Raw genomic sequence first — 19,341 nt, 5'->3', positions numbered from 1 at the left:
TGGTAGTAACTTAATTTTCAAAATTTCTGACATTAGCCTGAGTGGATCAGATTGGGTCCCAAATATACTCCAGAGTAATAGAAATGAGAAAGAATAAAGATCGATGTAAATAAGTATCCAAAAAATAACGTTGAAGAAAGCAGCAAGTTTATAAAGCCCCCCCCCCACCTCGGCTCAAGTTTTCAAAACATGGTCCCATGGTAAAAGGTACTGATTAAACGTTATCATATTATCAACTTAACACATTTTCAGAAGTGTTTATTTAGCGAACTATATTAGTCTTTGATGTCGGAAAACCTCCTCCGTGAACATAGTAAAAACAAAAAGGCATAACTCACCGAGAGAAAATACGTAATTGCAAGTATAGCAAGAAAAGTCCCATCCCACATCCATTTTGTTAATGACACTTAACATAATCCATAGCCATACGCCAATCGGTAAAGTCCATTCCTTAAATAAAGTTTGTTATTTATAAAGTTATCAATGAGGAATGTTTGATATTCATGCATGGTATGTGTACTCCTTTTCAATCTTTGAAGTAGCCAAACCTTCTCCGTGGACAGAGTGAAAAACGAGTACATTTCTTTGAAAGAGCATATCTTCAAAAGTGGTGAGCCGATTGAAATATTTCTTTCTGTTTATTAAATCCAACGAATAAAGGTGTTTTTACATACCAAAATATATTTGATTAATATTTCAGAAATAGGAGAAAAAGAGGGCGCAATGAGGCCTCTGTTTCTTTTTTGGCCACCCTGTATATTACTTTAAAAGCTAAACGGTTGACACCAAAAAAGCTCACGGGCGAAGTTAAGGCTTTTCAAAATAGAAAATCTTACACTAGAAGACTAAATTTCACGCACAAGTTTAACACTAGGATTTAAAAAAAAAAAGATTTTCTGCTGATATTTATTGAAAAAATGAAAATCATTGCTTCTCATCTAGTCGAGAAAATATAGTTTAACGTAAAAAAGCGTAGCTCACAATTTAGCTCATTTCAACACCGAATTCAATGCCTTATTAAATAACTGAGTGAGCTTTGTACATGATGTCCCTGAAAGAACTGTATCGTCGGAAACTGATATTTTTGGTACTTTAACGCTAAACCAAACGTAACTAAATAACTGATGGTGTTGAGGAACATATCAGCTATCACATACCTTTTCAGGGACACCCTGTATAATAATAGACATCGAATGACTACCGTGCTGAGTAGTATATTCGTAGCAGATATCAGGATGATCTTTGCCAGGTTTAATATTGATTTAAGAGTGATAAAAATAATTTGACCTAAAGGAGTCGGTACGGGTAGATCACTCTGCCTTGCCATATGTGTCACGATGCTTTGCCAAGTTGTTCTCTGTTTTGCTAGCCTTCCAGCTTCTACCAGGGATGTCAGGTTAATGGTTGAGGAATCTGTCTTTATGCAATCCATCCATCTCTTTGCTGGTCTTCCTTTTGGTCTCTGTGGGAGTATACTTGCTTCCAGGAGGACTTGCTTCCAGGAGGTTATCTTGTGTTTGACATTCTTTGGATGAGTCCAAAGAAGCGCAGTCGTTTCTGAGTTTAATACTCTGTTTAAGACGATGTGGTTCATTTCTAGCGATTAGCGGATGGTTGAGTTTTTAATTTTGTCTAAACGAGATACTCCCAGGATTTTTCTCAGACACATCATCTCGAAGACAAGCAGACGGTTTCTGCACCATAGAAAGAACAGCAGGATAGAAAGAACAAGTACTCTGTACAGTTCAACTTTGGTTGAGCGGCGAATATCCTTTGCACTCCAGATTGGTTGTAATCTTTGAACTGCACTTAGTGCTTTGCCTATTCTGTGTTTGACATCCTCCTAGGCTATTATGTTGCTCTGCCAGATATTTTGCCCCGAGGTAGATGAATTCGTTTACTTGATTTAGATTTTGTCCATTAATATTGATGTTGAGCTGGATATCTTGTCGACTGATGACTTGAACTTCTGTTTTGGAGATGTTGATCTTGAGCTTAATATACATGTATGTCCATTTAGCGTTGTTAGTACATGGTTGCTTGAAGTACATTTTGAGTTAGTATTTTGTCTTGCTACATTAGTGGAACAAATGTTTTGGCATCCTTATACCTCAAACGATAAAACTAGGATCGGTTCAATTTATCGCTATGCTTATTTGTCTTATCATGTTGTAATATATCTTAAATGGTTCCTCTCATAGCTAGAAATAACAAAGTCCATTGTCACAGTGCACTATGGTGCTTAGTTCCAGAGTTATAAAGTTTAGTAAAACAGGGGATAGAGGCCATATTTTCATGTACATATTTCTACTGGACTTTGGCCGCATTAACACTGAAGGGGGACATGACAATACAAATTGCACCAAAATTGTGAATTAAGTATATGTTTGAGATTTTTTTTGTTAAGGGGAGTAATTTGACACCAGTTTTGATGAAATTGGACCATTTTTAAATTTTGATCTCTGTGTATGAGAGTTTTGACATTTGATCTATTCGACCCGATAACTCCTAAACTAAGCACCGTAGAAAAAAATATGACATGGCTTTTTTCTTCTCAGTGATAAGAGAAACATTAATTTGAGATTTGGTCAATTCCAAGCAATCTCGCCCAAATTGTCAAAATTTAATAATCAACTCATGTATGTGATTTTGGTCTCATATTGTAGCTGAAAACGTACTTTTTTTTGGAGGAAATGGTGTTCATTGTTAGAAAAACATCCTAATTTGTATAAATTGCATATTCTTGACTGGGAAAAGCAGCAAAACTAAAAACACAGCAACTGCTCTGTACTTTGAAATTTTGGAAACAAATTATGCATGTGAATATAAAGTTTATAAGTAACTCAAAATATAAACACCAGAAATTTTCATATTTTATAACGTTTAGCTTCGTCAGCATTGTTTGAATACCAATTTTACGATTAAAACATCATTCCGCAACGCAAAAGTATCATTTATTACCACTGCAATTTTAAAATAAGGTTGATTTTTATTGAAACTAGAATGCAAAGCAAATTTATTCACCCCTATCCAATGAAACAGAAATGATTTTCAAAAAGTCTAATTTGCGGTGGTAACGACCAATTAAAGTTGCATAATTCCGCAACGTTGCGGAATGATGCATAATTCATAATGTACCCGTTTGAAAAAAATTGTAGACAATTTTGGGTTAAAACTGTCTGAAATGCATTGCAACAATCTATCTTTACAGTAATTGATGTTTCAGCATTGCCTGAACCATTGTCTTTAAATTTACGATAAAATAAAAACAGTGATGATTATTTCTTGATAGATGGTGACAGTTGTTGTGTTACATCATATGGCTAACATCCAGTGCTAAATTTCACTTCCAAACATTTTAGACTAGCAGAATGTTGACATCATTTTAATTTAAAAATATTACCATGCAACACAAGTTATTGGTTTAAAAAAAAAATCGGTGATAAATATTTTTGGATAAATATTGATATTTGTCAGCTAAGTATATTAATCACAATTTACTCATTGATATATTTATTTTTATTTTCAAACATGTACTACTTTTAATTTTCTATGGGGTTTTATACACAGCATCATTGCGCAGCGCTCCTTGCATCATTCCGCAACGTGACCTAGCACATGCCTAGTGTCGGCAAATTTGGCATAAAGAGACGATGCCCAAGAATGTTTTCAAATGGATACTGACAATTGTTAGTTTACATCTTAAGCTTTACATTAAGTGGCAAATTTAATATCTCAGATTACTAAACTCACAGAGTTTGCCAAAATGTTTTAATGGAAAAAATACTGCTCCCGTGCGCATCATTCCGCAACGCAAACTTTGCATATGCAAATTAGGAAATTAGAGTGGTTTGGAAAACTTTCTCCTACTTTAATCATTCACTTACCAAAAATAATTGAACATTATGCTATTCACCTGATGCTGCATTAATACATATTTGGCTGATGCATTAAAAAAAAATCGTACAAAGGCAGTTTGCATCATTCCGCAACGCTTGGAATTGCCCATTTACAACATGATGGAACTCATTCATTCATTCGGCTGCGAAGCAGGCGACTACAAAGTTTCTCCATGTACTACGATCTGAAGCCAAAGTAGCAATGGCATCTGGCAGTAAAAAATTGTCGAAATCCCCTAACAGTTTTTTGCACATAAGACAAGTAGGATGTTCTTTGCCTTCCAGGTCTTCTTTTACCATGTAATGGGGTGTAGAGAGCATATCTTCTGCATGGTTTATCTTCCTGCATCCTCAGAATATGTCCCAGGAATCGTAGTTGTCGTGATCTGACAGAGTTGATAAGAGGCACAGTGTTGGTGATGGTATAGACCCTTTCATTACTAACATTGTCAGTGCGCTTGATGTTCAGCATTATCCTGTAACATGACGTACCAAAAGCATTGATCTTATTTTCCATGTCAGTAGATATCACCCAGGACTCGCAGCCATAGAGCAATACTGTAACACAAGTGGTGTGAAACAGCTTGACTTTTGTTGCAACAGTGATTGTTGGACTTCTCCACAGATGCTCCAGTTTCCAAAATGCATACCAAGCAAGCGCCTTCCGTCGGGAGAGGTCACTGGTGCCAGAGCCCATCATGGAACCAAGATATTTAAAATCGGTGACATACTTGATGGGTTCTCCGTATACTTGGAGCGGTGGCTGAGGATTGCAGTTGATGGTCATGTACTCAGTTTTGGGAACACTGATGATGAGACCCAGGTTTTCTGCTGCAGCCGCTGTTCTGGTCAGCTGTGCCTGTGCCCTCGGGATGGAAGATTCAAGTAAGGCAATATCATCAGCGAAATCCAAGTCGTTCAAAACCTTGGCATGATAACGCCTGGAGCGACACGGGTTTCTTTCAACACCACTTTTAGTCCCCTCGATAGCCATCGTCATCAAACATGTCAAATAGTCGATGAGAACAATGAATAGGAATGGGGCTAGAACATCCCCTGCAATACTCCAGTAGTCACTAGGAAGGGATCCGAGATGTTGCCATCTACCAATACGGCACCTTGCGAATTAGTATACAGTACTGTATACACGTATTGCCTTTACGATTCTTTCTGGGATACCATAGTGCCGCAAAACTGAAAACATCATCTTCCTGTTGATTGAATCAAAGGCTTTCTTGAAGTCAATGAATGTTATAGTTAGTGGAAGTTGGTAACTATGGAAAGCCTCCATGATTCTACGGAGGATATGTGTTTGCTGCGAACAGCTTCTGCCTGGTCTAAATCCGGCCTGGTTACTTCTTATTACAGGATCAACATGGTCCCTAATTCTATTCAATAGTATCCTATTATGCACCTTAGCTGCAACTGACATCAGTGTGATTCCTCTATAGTTGTTCATGAGGCTGAGGTCTCCTTTCTTTGGAAGGGGAACAATAACATAACGCAGAATTTATGGATGATGTCTACCATAGCTTCACCACCACCCTGGAGTGCCTCAGTGGTAATCGCACAGTCCAGTCCAGCAGCTTTGTTTGTTTTCATTGCTTGAATGGTTTTTCTTGGCTCTTCCAGGGTAGGGGGGTCAGCACAAATAGGCAAGTCCTGGTCGGCGGGTGGTGGGAGATCAGATGTTGGTGGTCCATTGTCATTGTTCAGCAAGGCACAGAAGTAGTCCTTCCACTCAGCAAGTAGTTCTTTGTCACTTGAGGGGATTGTCCCATCTCTCTTCTTCACTTTGGGATTTGATCTCTTCTTCTTCCCCGAGATGTCATGGATTATTTTCCATGTGGTGTTGTAATTGCCATTTTCATTTGCGTATACAGGCCTGTGTATAGAGGCAAGTTCATCAGCCCTATATGACTCGTTGAGCTAGGTGTTGACCTTTCTCCACACTTCTCTGGCATGGTGAGTTCTAATAAGTAGATATGTCTTCTTGGCTGCATCTCTTTCTGATCTTAACTTGAGGGTCTTGTCTGTCACCCAGCTTTGCATTCCACAGGGGCTACATTTTCCCACAACCTTTTCCGCGACTTCTTCTACTAATTTCTCAAACATTTCATACCTCTCAGAAATTGGTGACTGGTTGTTGTCGTCACACTGGAGGACCTGGAATCTGTTTGAAAGTTCAATCTGGAAACGGTTCTTAGTAGGAGCATGAAGCAGCTTCTTCCAGTTGTACTTAGGCCTCTTACAAGGTTTACCTTTGGTGGTTCGGAGACTGATGTGCAGTCGTATGCGGAGTATTCGATGGTCTGAATCCAGCTCTACAGAGTTATAAGATCTGCATTTGCGCAGGGAATTAATCCACTTGCTGTTGACAAGGATGTGGTCCAGTTGGTGTTTTGAGCCCGTTGGGTGCATTCATGTCCAGAGACGACTTTTGGGTTGGGGAAATCTTGATTGTGAAGGACGGAGCTTGAATTCCTGGCATAAATTCGCTAGTCTCTCTCCATTGTCATTTGTTGTGTCGTAAAAACAATGAGGACCAACCACAGCAGGATGAGATACATGGCTATCTTGGCCAATTCTGGCATTGAAATCACCATGCTGAGGTGGATGTTGTGCCTCTTCACCTTTTCAAGATGGTCTTCTAGTGGATTATAGAAACTGTCCTTTTCTCCTGAGGTTGCTGATTCAGTTGGGGCATAAATAATTGTAACCGTAAGCTGGGGGTTCTCGTTAAAAGAAGCTGTTAGTATTCTTTGATTGATGGTCTGCACGCTCTGAAGACACCTATGGATGTGCCTTGACATCAGAAGTCCAACACCTCCCTGCCTCTGGTCTGTGGCAGAACTGTAAATAAGTACCCAATTCTTGTCGTCTGACCATAATTCATCAGTGGCGGATGATGTAATAAGTCGGTGTTCTTGCACACCGACAATGTCGATACCTGCAACGCTAAACCCGTAAATAGTTGATGGGTTTTTCCTTGTTGGTGTAGTGTACGCACATTGTAGGTGGATACTACAAGTGGTTTGAAGGTAGGTAGATGAGACATATCGGGACCAACAGTCTGTGATGGTGTGCCAGGTTCCCGCTGGCCCGTCATAGAGTCAGAAGAAGACGTCTGCCCAGCTACCTTCGATCTAGTATTTGGATATTTGTTTGTAGTTCTCGTAATCATTCGTTTGCCAGACTTATTTTAGTCCGTGTCTGGCAACTGAACGGGTGATCAGACCTGAACAGCAAACGATGGAACTATTGTGACCTTTGACCCCTCGTGGGAACCATAGGAGGCATAAAAATGGAATCAATCAAATATTTATCATTTCAGGTTTAAGGATGCCAAAAAACATTGGTTCCACTAATGTAGCAAAAGAAAATCCCAAACCAATAGCGCCATGTACTAAGGTTTTACTGTAGTCAAGATGAAGCATTTTATTGAGATACCGTAAAAGCTCGTCTACAAGCATAATATAGTGCTTTTCATGAAAGCTAAATTAACCCTCCGTCCACAAAATTATAACATTTTGGACTTTGAGCAAAAAATATTACCGCTACAAGCATATACAAACAAGTATTATTGAGAGACCCATCTATTGTATTGGCATATTTACGGCTGCTTCGTATTAATAATTTAGCTTTCATCAAAAACACTCTATATGCTCATAGACGAGGTTTTACCGTATACGATTTAGGCTATTTTCACGTTTGGCCATGTCAGACGTGAGATTATTGTGTGGTGGAATTGAAACAATATATAAAACAGCGGAAAAACAAAATTTACTCAACTCCAGCGGGAATAACGCGCAAAAAGCAGGCGAATTTATTAATGCGCGTGAGGGCTTTGAGACAAACTATTAGATTAAGATGGTCTTTATTATAACGTACGTTTAGAGCTTGATACAAGTATTCATAATATACATTTCATCTTGTCAAAACCAACAGTTATTTAGTGACCTGACAGTTTCGACCATCTTGGGCGCCTCTGGAAACGTTACGTGGATGACATTTTGGAAATTGTAAAGGAAGATCAAGTTGAAAATCTCACCACGCATCTTAATCAAACGGAGAGTATTAAATTCATATACGAGAAGGAGTAAGAAAGATCCATACCGTTTTAGACACGTTGATTTTGCGCAAACCTGATGGTTCAGTCAAGCTACTGGTCTACAGGAAAGCTACACATACAGACCAGTATTTAAATTTTGCTTCTCATCACCCCGTTCATCACAAACTGGGCGTGGTCCGCACACTTTTGGACAGGATGAACAGTGTTGTTTCAGAAAAGGAGGACAAAGACCAAGAAGAAGGTAAAATAAAGCACGCACTTAAACAATGTGGCTATCCCGAGTGGACTTTTAATCATGTCAAGCTCAAGATGGAATGTAAACAGGCTAAAAAGCAAAGCAAGAACAAAATTCCACGGAAAGAAGCAAAGGACTTATGATCATACCTTATGTTGACAAAATGACAGAGACAGCCACTCGCATTTTTAGAAAACACGGCATAGCCACTGCAGTACATCCCCACACTACATTAAGAAATATGTTGGTGCATCCAAAGGACAAAAGAGAACCCATGAGTACCACGAACTACATTTATGAAAAATTTTTAGCAAATTGTGATAATACTTATGTTGGTAAAACTGGGTGTCGCTTTGAAACAAGACTGGAAGAGCACAAAAAAAGAAACAGAGAAAGTAACGCAAAGTAAATAAACCTTTTTTCGTCAAACAAGAAAACAATCGGTCAGCGAACAGTCCAAATCTGCTACCGCGGACCACAGCGGTATTCGCCATCGAGCCAAAGTGTTTTTAAAATGCGTAAAAAATACCTTGGTTTTAATGCTAATTATTGCATTTTCTAGGGAAGTCTGGTTATCTTAATAAAATAGCCGAGTGGGCGGGTTTTCGCCGAAATATTTTGTTTGTAAAGACTGAAGCATCCTATGTATAAACAAGGAATATAATGAATATTAACAGCACAACATGTAGAACGATTCGTGATACCCAATTGTGGTACAGTTGGTGTTGTTTAGGAGGGGAGAATTTTATTGCAATTTTGTATACGTCAAAATATTATTAAAATCTATGTAAATTTTACATAGAACTCCGATAAATATTACTGTATCGTTTTTATGGTAATCTAATCTTTCATTTTCTAAAAACATGCGAAAATCTTGAATAAACTGGGGGAAACCCAACATCTATACCCCGGTGACTACAGTCCTACAAAAAAATGGCAGATTCCCTATACATTGCACGGACCGATATACCATGCACGATGCAGTCAAAATCGATATTATGTATTGTTGTATTTCTATTCTATACCCGAGAAATGTTGCAGTTGCCTCTAGCCTATATGTTGAAAATTCAATCTGGCTCCCAACAAATCATGTGGTCCAATGGATTAGCGCGCTGGACTTGGGGATTCTGTATGTAGCTGCGGCGTGGGTGCGAGGCCCACCTCTGCCAAACTGAAATTCACTTTTTTTTAATTTCATATTTGGGAAATGGGATTGGGCGAATTTAGGTATGGCGAAACGAGGAGTGACCCAACAAAATCATGTGATTAATTGGAAAGATGCCCAAGTACTTGAGAAGGAATGTAATTCGGGAGCCCGCCGTATCAGAGAAGCCATCTGGATAAGGAAGAGAGCACCGAACACAATGAACAGAGACGAGGGGTCCATTATCTTAGTCACGTATATGACCCACGTCTGGGCGCTGGTGCGCCCTCTGTTGGTAAACAGAAGTTGTAGAGAAAAATATCACTCTGAAGATGGCCATCGCCCAAGATGGTCGAAACTGTCAGGTCAGTAAATACCAAGATGAAATGTATATTATGAGTTTCTACAAACCTAATGAACCTCTTCAAGAATTGATACATATATGTCCGCATAGGTTAATGATTTTAAAGACGATTTCGAAGTCGGTGCAGTAATGTTTAATATAATTTACTCAGTCGCAAACTGATATAACGTACGTTTATAGGTTAATACATTTATGTGCACGTAGTATAATGATTTCAAAGACGATTACAAAGTTGGTGGAGTAACATTATGCATTTAGTTTACTTTGCAATATTATAACGTATATTTATAGAGTAATATATGTGTATTTAGCGTAGTTAGTACATGGTTTCTTGAAGTACATTTTAGCATTTGTCTTTAGTGAAACCAATGTTTTTGGCATCCTTACACCTCAAATTATAAAATAGGATCGGTTCAATTTATCGCTATGTTTATCTTATCATGTTGTAATATATCTTAAATTGCTCCTCTAATCGCTGGGAAAGTAACACACACTACGGTGCTTAGTTCCGTAGTTCAGTTCAGTAGGTCAAATGTCAAATATCTCGCACAGGGGATTAATTTCAATCGTACACTGTATCAAATTACCCCTCCCGGCAAACAAAATAGGAACATGTTTTGTTTGAGAAATATATAACCTCAGAATCTGTAGATATTAAGGGTCAAAGGTTACACCTGTACACATTCCAATTGGACTTTGGCTGCATTAATTGCGAAGGAGGACATGACAATAAAAATTTGCACCAATGTTGTGAATTACGGTAGGTGTAATTATATTTGATATTGCTAATGTTTATGGGAGCGATTTGAGACCAGTTTCGAAAAAATAGGAATATGTTTAAACTTTGACCTCTGTGTATGAAATTTTTGACATTTGGCCTATTCAATTTTATTCATAACCCCTGAACAATATGATAATTGACTTTGGTTTATTTAAAGCGATGAGAGGAGCAATTTGAGACACGTTACAACGTGATGGGGCCATTATAAAGTGTTGGCCCCATTTTAACCTTCGACTCATCCCTAGAAGAACCGTAAGGTGTATATAAACAAATGGTACCAATCCTAGGTTTATCATTTGAGGTGTATCGGATTCCAAAAATTCATTAGTTCCACTAATGTAGGATCCCAAATGCATAAAATCATAGAGTAAATGATTTGACGATTTCGAAGTTGGTGCAGAAACATTATACTATTTTTTAATCTATTCTAAAATTAATTAATTAATTAATTAATATTTATCAGATTATAAGTCCATTCATAATATAATTTACTCCGTCAAAACCACGTGGGTTAGATTAATTTCATTTGTTATGTTTAAGAGACCAAGTTGTTGCACAATGATAGTTTATCCCATCCACAGGTGACGAGCCTTTTCATTGAATCCAAAGGAGAGAAATATATAGACGCCTTGAAGTGAAGAAAACACAATAGCAATCCACCAGATGGCTTCAACATCTGCAGCACTTGCAAACAACATCACAACCCAACAAAGCCCCAGAACTGATGAAACCTGGATTAAAATGGTGAGACGAAAGACAAAAATATTTACTTTTATGTATTAAAATATGAACTCACATTCATGACAACTTCCAGGCTATGCTTAAAGCGCTGCACGCTACCCTTTGCTTAGGGTGGTACTGCTCTTACCGCATAATTCGGTGAAAAGCTGTTTGTACTTTTCTCCATATCTGTTCCAACTCTTGGCAGGGCCGTCGCCATGGGGGTGTGGGGGATGCGACTCCACCCTGGCGATCCCTAAAAAAGGTAAAAGAGAGAAAGGAAGAGAGAAAGAAAGGGAGAAGGGAGGGGGAGAGGGAGGGGAGAGAGAAAGAGGGAAAGAGAGGGAGAGGGATTGGGAGATGGAGAGGAGAGGTGGAAGGAGGCGAGGGCACGTACATTGCATGAGAGTGAGGGGAAAATCATAAGTTCGTAATATAGTCCCCTGGGCATTGTGTCGGTATATTGGGCTTACAATGATGTTGGCCAGGCGCGTTGAGGTGATGCAGACAAAGAAGTAATGATTTTGCAAGATCGACAAAATATGAGCGCATCCCATCACCTCCCCACACCCGCGCGGCCACGCCCATCATCATAGGCGTAGATCTCGGGAGGATGGAGGATAAAGCCTTCCAATATTTTGCGAGGGGATAGTCCATAAAATTATCCCCTCCCCCCTGTATGTGGGTTTCTGACCAAATTAACCTCTTATTTGGCCATTTTAGCCACAAAAGTGTCAATTCCACTTATGCTCCATATTTGACCAGTTTAGCTTCAATATGGAAAACCTAAACCTATTCTGTCGCCAAAAGGTGGTGCTGGATCCACTATACTTCAAGATTTTTTTCCAACCCCAATGTCAAAAAGAAATGTACGCCACTGTTTATCAGCACCAATTGATATTAGCCATAGGGCAGGGTAGCAAGTCACTCCCTCCCTGCTCAGTCGACAGATATGTTGTGACAAAATTTACGATTTGCATCTTCCTTGTGGTGTATTTTTAGACACAAGTTTAACTCTGTTTTTGCCCATTTAGTGTCAAATTTCCACCCGCTACGCCCGCATCTATCTCGGTAAAGCTATTCTATTCAATATGGAAAACTTTTTCTCGCGTTTCGCTTGCATTTATAACATAACTTATTCTGTCGCCAAAAGGTGCTTGATTCACTATGCTTCAAGAATCTTTTTCCAACCCCATGCCTCAATGTCAAAAAGAAAGAAATCCAATCACAAAATAATAGAAAACATAACATAGTGGTTTTTTTTGTATCTCTCCTGCAAATGGTCGCATCACAAAACAAGATAAAACAAAACAAATCAAATCACAAAATAATACAAAATATAACATAGTGGGTTTTTTTATCTCTCCTACAAGTGATCGCCTCACAAAACAATATAAAACAAAGGAAATCCAATCACAAAATAGTACAAAACATAACATAGTGGGTTTTTTTACCTCTTCTGCAAATGATCGCCTCACAAAACAATATAAAACAAAAGAAATCCAATCACAAAATAATACAAAACATAACAGTGTTTTTTTTTATATCTCCTGCAAATGATCGCATCACAAAACAATATAAAACAAAAGAAATCCAATCACAAAATAATAAAAAACATAACATAGTGTTGTTATCTCTCCTGCAAATGATCGGATTTCTTTTCTTTTATATTGTTTCGTGAGGCGATCATTTGCAGCAGAGATAAGAAAAAACCACTATGTTATGTTTTGCTTTATTTTGTAATCACAAAATAATACAAAACATAACATATTGTTATTTTTATCTCTCCTGCAAATGGTCGCATCACAAAACAATATAAAACAAAAGAAATCAAATCACAAAATAATACAAAACATAACATAGTGGGTTTTTTATCTCTCCTGCAAATGATCGCCTCAAAAAACAATATAAAACAAAAGAAATCCAATCACAAAATAATAGAAAACATAACATAGTGGGTTTTTTTGTATCTCTCCTGCAAATGGTCGCATCACAAAACAATATGAAACAAAAGAAATCCAATCACAAAATAATAGAAAACCTAAAATAGTGGGTTTTTTATCTCTCCTGCAAATAATCGCCTCACAAAACAATATAAAACAAAAGAAATCCAATCACAAAATAATAGAATACATAAAAATGTGGAGAGACTGTAGAGGGCGGTATTGTGAGTGCGGCACAAAATCCTCACACAGAAATTACACCCTAAATCGTGCCATAGCTGCCAATTGATATTAGCCATAGGGCAGGGTAGTCACTCCCGTCCCCTGCTCAGTCGACAGATGTTGTGAAAAAATGTATGATTTGCATCTTCCTTTTGGTATATTTAAAACACAAATTTAACCCAGTTTGGTGTATTTAGTACTTAAATACCGCGCATTATCTCGGTAAAGCCATTCTATGAGTAGATCTACGAGACGTGCCCATGGATATTCCTTTTTGTTTGATCTTGAACTTGAATAATGAATCTCAAAAACGAGATTTATATTCCATCCTTTCTATAATGTAAATCATAAATAATATGGTAATAAATCCTGTTACATCACTTCTTCTACTTCAAATGTCGAAAGACGAGTAAACGGGAATCATTTTCGTGGATTGTTTAACTTTGTGTATTAAAAACTTGTTGCCACAATTATGAGAAGCTATGAGATGTGATATGGAACTAAGTCTTGAGATTACTTCTTACCTTGCCAAACAGTACAAACTCTCTCCATTCATTTTCATTTTTTGACTTCTGTTGCATTACGTTTGATCGCTGTCTGGCTTTACGAAGCTGAATTAGTGTAAAGGTGACCATTATGATATTGGTAACTAGGCAGAGACATACTGGTATTCCAAATGCAAGCAGATTCACATTACCTACACGAAGCCAGCATGTAGTGTTGTCGTAGACCTGGACGGCCAAACTTGGTGGCAGACATTCGCAGAAATGTAGGATTACCGACAGTGCGACAATAAGCAGTGGTAGTCCCCAACCTAGCAGCTGCTGCAAGAGGCGAGACGTTAAACCCACGTCAGATGTATCCGTATAATTCAATGCAAACTTGTGGAGCAGAATCGCACCTAAGATGGTCGTCCACGTGAACGTAGCCAGCCAATAGTAATGAGTTATAGCGCCAAATATAACGCAGTGTGTGTCCGATAGGGGTACAGTTTTTGAAAACACTGTAAATACTTGAGCCTTAAAAAGCGCAACGACAAGTGATATGATTCCATATCCAAACATATTATTTCGAAGTTGCTTGAATCTCATGTACGTAACAAGAGTTCCCAGAGACCCACAAAGCGAGAAACAAGTGGTAACCAAATTTACAATATCAAGTGGCTTCAAGAAAAGCGAATATGGCGTTTTCTTTTTGACCTCATCTGGTATTGAATCAATGCAAACTTGTGCCTTTCCATCAGGTAACTGCAAGAAGTCACCTTTCCTAATGTCCTGCTTCCTGTAGACCAAAACTGTCTTGTTAATGTCAACAATATATTCGTGTTTCTCCAGTGTAATGAAAACGCATTCAAGAAAGTTACGCACTTCTTTGCCACATACAAGCATCATCTTATTTGGCTGAAACAGATCACGAGTCTCTAGTCCGAAGCTTTCGTAGTAGATAATTGATTTTGAAACTATGTATATATCTTTGGTAACGTGATATAGCACATTATGTCGTTGTTTAGTTGAGATATCCCAAAATTCAAACGGAGTCCCTGAATACCAGCTATCTCTGCATGCATGTGTCGCATTAGCCGGACGTTTATCGCAAGATATGTATGCTTGTACTTCAGTAACACCGCAAAAGTACCTCTCTTGTTTAATGAACTCCGGTTGCATTTCTTCTTCAATCTTCTGCAGGAGCTCAAAACTGTATGTGTTACTAAATGTTAATACTGTCCACTTTATTCCAATGTCTTCAAACTCCATATGAGCGTAATCTAACATAATCTGTTTTCCGATATCTAAATTGGCTAATTTGTCTTTGACACAGGTACTGATGTAATTCAATGATTGACTTTTGAAGAAAATCATCATTTTTTGATTAATGCAATTCCAGTTGTTGGTAGTAGGTAAATTGGTATCGTTATTTAAAACACACTGTCCAAAATAAGACACAGAAAATCCAGGTCTACATGATACCTTGCGGCATAATTGCGTAGTCGGATCACGAAATTCACCCAATAGGCATGGGGTGTCTGGTGCTGGTGTTGTTGTTACTGCAGAGTAAGATCTGAATTTCCAACTGTTTGGAGATATGCCCATAGGAAAATAGCATTTTTCTTTTATGTAGTCCATTGGACGGTCTTCAAACTCTAATTCAAGCAAATCGTCGACAACGCATCGGCTACAATGATGATTTTTAAATATTCGGCAATCTTTGAAACCAACGTATAGCACACAAATGCATCGTAAAAGGAGATAGGATCTGCATGAGTTGACCAAGGATGAATTTGACAACGTGGTACAAGGATCAGCATAACACCACCGGATGCGATTGCCTACCACTGCGTCATTATCTGAAATACGTAAGAATGTACCACCAATGCTAAGTGATGATCGGAAGCAATCCCGTGAGTCTGAAGGTATTTCTTTCCAAGGGTGTATCATATTGAGTTCGCGGTAATGACAAATAGCACAGAAAATGTTGCGATAGTTGTAACCAAACTCGTCAAAAACAGGTATTCCGTCAGCCTGACTCTCACATTGGAATATAATGAAAGATTCCTTCCATGACGATGGACAAGTTGAAACCATTTGCAGGCCGCTGCGAGGAGCATAAAGGTCATGTGAACCCATGTTATCATGTTGCCTAGAAGCGAGGATAGAATGGCACTTGTATGATACGGGTGAACCCAATCTTCTGATGTTATGTTTTAGAAACTGCTGCAGAACAAACAGAGCTGTAATCTACACAACAATCTCCCAATTGTAGGCATTCGATATCACATCGGCATGACTTGTGGTCATCATGGTTACATCGCCCATCACAACTCTCAGTGTAAGAAAGAATAGAAGTGTGTATTCCAAATACATCATCACTTACACCTAAATCAAGAAAGCAAATAATTTATAATTGTTAAAGACGAGATTAACAACGGGATCGTAATAATATAAACCCTTCCTCGGGTCCGTGGATAACCACTTGTTATGTAGACTATAGCTGTATCCTCTGAGTCTGTAGACATTTCCCCTTCCAGTTTCGACAAGTTTATGGGAAGTTCTCTTTTACCGATCCAGGGTCAGACGAGTTTTCTCTCACTGCCTTACCAGTAGTCATGTTTGTGTAACCGGCTAATTAAGGGTACTTGCCCATGAGTTTCATTCAGGGGCGTGTTTGAAAAACGGCACAGCGCATTAGTAAAAAGAATAAAAAATACTAAAATTTTCACCGGGGTTCGAACCACTGCCAATTGCACTATGAATGCTAAAGATGCCTATACTGTGCCACGGTGACTGTGGTTAACATTCGGCGATTTTCAAAGATATACATATCAACACGTTTCTAGTGTATTGAAAATCAGAGTTTGGTAGGAATACGGTCATAGAAAGACATATGACTCTACTTGTCTGTTTGTTTTTCATTTAATACAAATTAATTTTGATGAATTAATTTAGTAATAATAAAATGAAAACGCTGGGTCATTCACGACGTCATTTGTAATTTATGTCAAAACCTGGGGAGGACCACACACATCCGTGCTGTATGTATACGTGCGCAATCGATACTCAATGATCCAGACAATAGCGTTTGAATATACCGCCCTGCTTGACACATCATGTCACTTGCGGGAAGATATACTATAGGCCTACCCTAATAGCTTACAACAGATACCCCACCGTAAATAGCTCTGTTCATTATCTCGCTGTGCTAGTTTATACGCGTAGTGTACGCACTTTTGAACCATATTTTGTTCAAAAATGATAGGAAGGACTGTTTTCAGCTAAAATGTTGGTTATCAGCAGATGCTTAATGATACCGGGAAGTGTTGCAGAAAGGTAAGCGTACTCTTTATTTATTCAAAATATCACATATCAATGAATTTAAATTTGAAATCCAAAAAGGAAATGTCAGGTCAAATTTCTCACCTTAGAATTATTGTGAAATAAAATCAAACCAAATTTAGGCTCCGCAAACAACGTCCAATTATTCCCATTGATGTTTGCTACACGTGCATATAATAAATTATGATTTGGGGCTAATTTGAGAAGAGTTAATGCCTCGAGTTTCAAAATACACCGAGTGATGTTTTTGATCAAAACATCGACAATTCAAGACTCTGTAAAAACAAATCAAGAATTTTCTGGGATAATTGCAACTAAGTACAATGAAAGTTATGATCTAAGCTACCAGATGCATCATTAATTTCCTGACTATGATATTTAGTTGTGGGAACAGATTACTTTAATGTTTTGGCGGGATTATTTCCCGCCAAAAATTTCAACCAAAAAGAGCATGTAGCCTTAACCTCACCAATCTAATCAATGCAGCTCTGAACAGAAATGTCAATTTTTTACATTTGACATTTGTACTTATACCTCTAGAACAGAAGAACTGTACATCAGAAATTGGCCCCCGTTGGAAGTGTAAATTATAATAAGAGGACTACTTTGGTCATAATGGTATGGTATTTAATCAGGGCTGGCTAGTGCTCTCCCCTCCTCATCATGCCCATCGGTACATCTTAGGTCGTCGGTACACGACGGGTCTTGATGAAATATAATTTGGGTTCAACAATAGAAACTTTTTCTGTGTGTGGGTGAAGAAAACCGTACAAGTCGCTCAAATCTTGGATGTGACTCTTCACTTGTTGATTGTTTACGTTGCCACATTGAAGTATATTGATAAAAAGTTGTAAACGCGCGCTTTGAAAAAAATTGGAACAAACACACACCTCCACACATTTTTTAGATTCTGCAGGAGCGGACTTGGCCCAAAAGATTAGGGTCAACAATTCACAACTTCCGTCGGCAAACAATAGTTCAGTCATCCACTAGTCACAGGTTAGGATTTCGACGTTGAATCAACGTTGATACAACGTCGAAGTTTCAACCTAACCTGATTTAAACCTCCTTAATTTTTGCATTGAAAGTTAGTTGAAATCAGGTTGAAATCAATTTTGATACAACGTTAGAATTTCAACCAACTTTCAATGCAAAAATTACGGAGGTTGAAATCAGGTTGAAGTCCATTTGCAAATACAACGTGATTTCAACGTTCAGACGTCAAAATTTCAACCTGCCTTCAACGTGATGTCAACGTCAGGTGTGCCCACTGGGGGTACATTTACAAGTTGTACCACTCCACCCATTCCGAAAACCTGCCTACGTCACAGAGATATATCAGCATGACACTAGGACGCTTCCATCATTCCAATACTTACTTTTGCTGCGGTAGAAATGACTTTGGACTAAGCCAAAGCTTGAACAGTTTCCCGGCGCTAGAGTAACAAAGGAGTATCCCCAATTATCCTGAACCAGAATTGCTACATCTGTTACACTGGAGTTACTACAATCCGTTTCACATAACTCAGGCTGCTCATACATGTCAGTTAAATATTTATTAACAGAATGTTCAGCTGCACACAACTTGAACCAATGAGTTGATTGAGTTTGAACTTCAACGGCAATTAAACCATTCGATTGGTTATTTATTGGTATTAGGCGTGCCTGCCAGTCTCTCAGTCTGAACAGATCATTTTCACCTTGATATGAAATATAAAATGCTGTTGGTTAAAATGAGCATTGTTTGCAGAAAGGTGTCGGATTCAAATAGCATAATAACATGTAGAAACTGAAGCATCCTATGCATAACAGAATGTATTTAAATATTTACTGTATATTATAACGGTTCGTGTTACCCAATCGCGGTACAATAGATCTGGTTTGGAAGATACGACAGACAAAAGCCATCAAAGATGGTGCAAAATTAATGTAGAAATAACATAAAACCGCGCTAAAGATTACTGTTTTGTTTGTATGTTATTAATCTTATATTTTATTTTCTGAAATTAACCTCGGGGTTCTATGTACAATTTGTGTAATAATTGTTAAAATACGGAGCGTATTCACAAGAAAAATGGTACTTTGCATGCCGGTGCGACGACCACTTGAACCGAAATGATCGATATATGAC

At 38.2% G+C, this 19,341-nt stretch overlaps 1 protein-coding gene across 1 annotated transcript; it reads right to left on the bottom strand.

Moving 5' to 3' along the window:
* Positions 1–13,880: 13,880 nt before the first annotated feature.
* LOC140166925 (uncharacterized) lies at positions 13,881–16,004 on the bottom strand. The gene has a single exon (XM_072190410.1). The coding sequence runs from the start codon at positions 16,002–16,004 to the stop codon at positions 13,881–13,883; it is 2,124 nt and encodes a 707-aa protein (XP_072046511.1).
* Positions 16,005–19,341: the final 3,337 nt, after the last annotated feature.

The sequence above is a fragment of the Amphiura filiformis genome, chromosome 12 (assembly GCF_039555335.1).
Source record: "Amphiura filiformis chromosome 12, Afil_fr2py, whole genome shotgun sequence".
Taxonomy (NCBI): Eukaryota; Metazoa; Echinodermata; class Ophiuroidea; order Amphilepidida; family Amphiuridae; genus Amphiura; species Amphiura filiformis.
This window is presented reverse-complemented; position numbering and strand designations above follow the sequence as displayed.

Excerpts from the sequence above, each read along its gene's own strand:
- LOC140166925 (XM_072190410.1), bottom strand. The coding sequence starts at position 16,004 with ATGGGTTCACATGACCTTTATGCTCCTCGCAGCGGCCTGCAAATGGTT.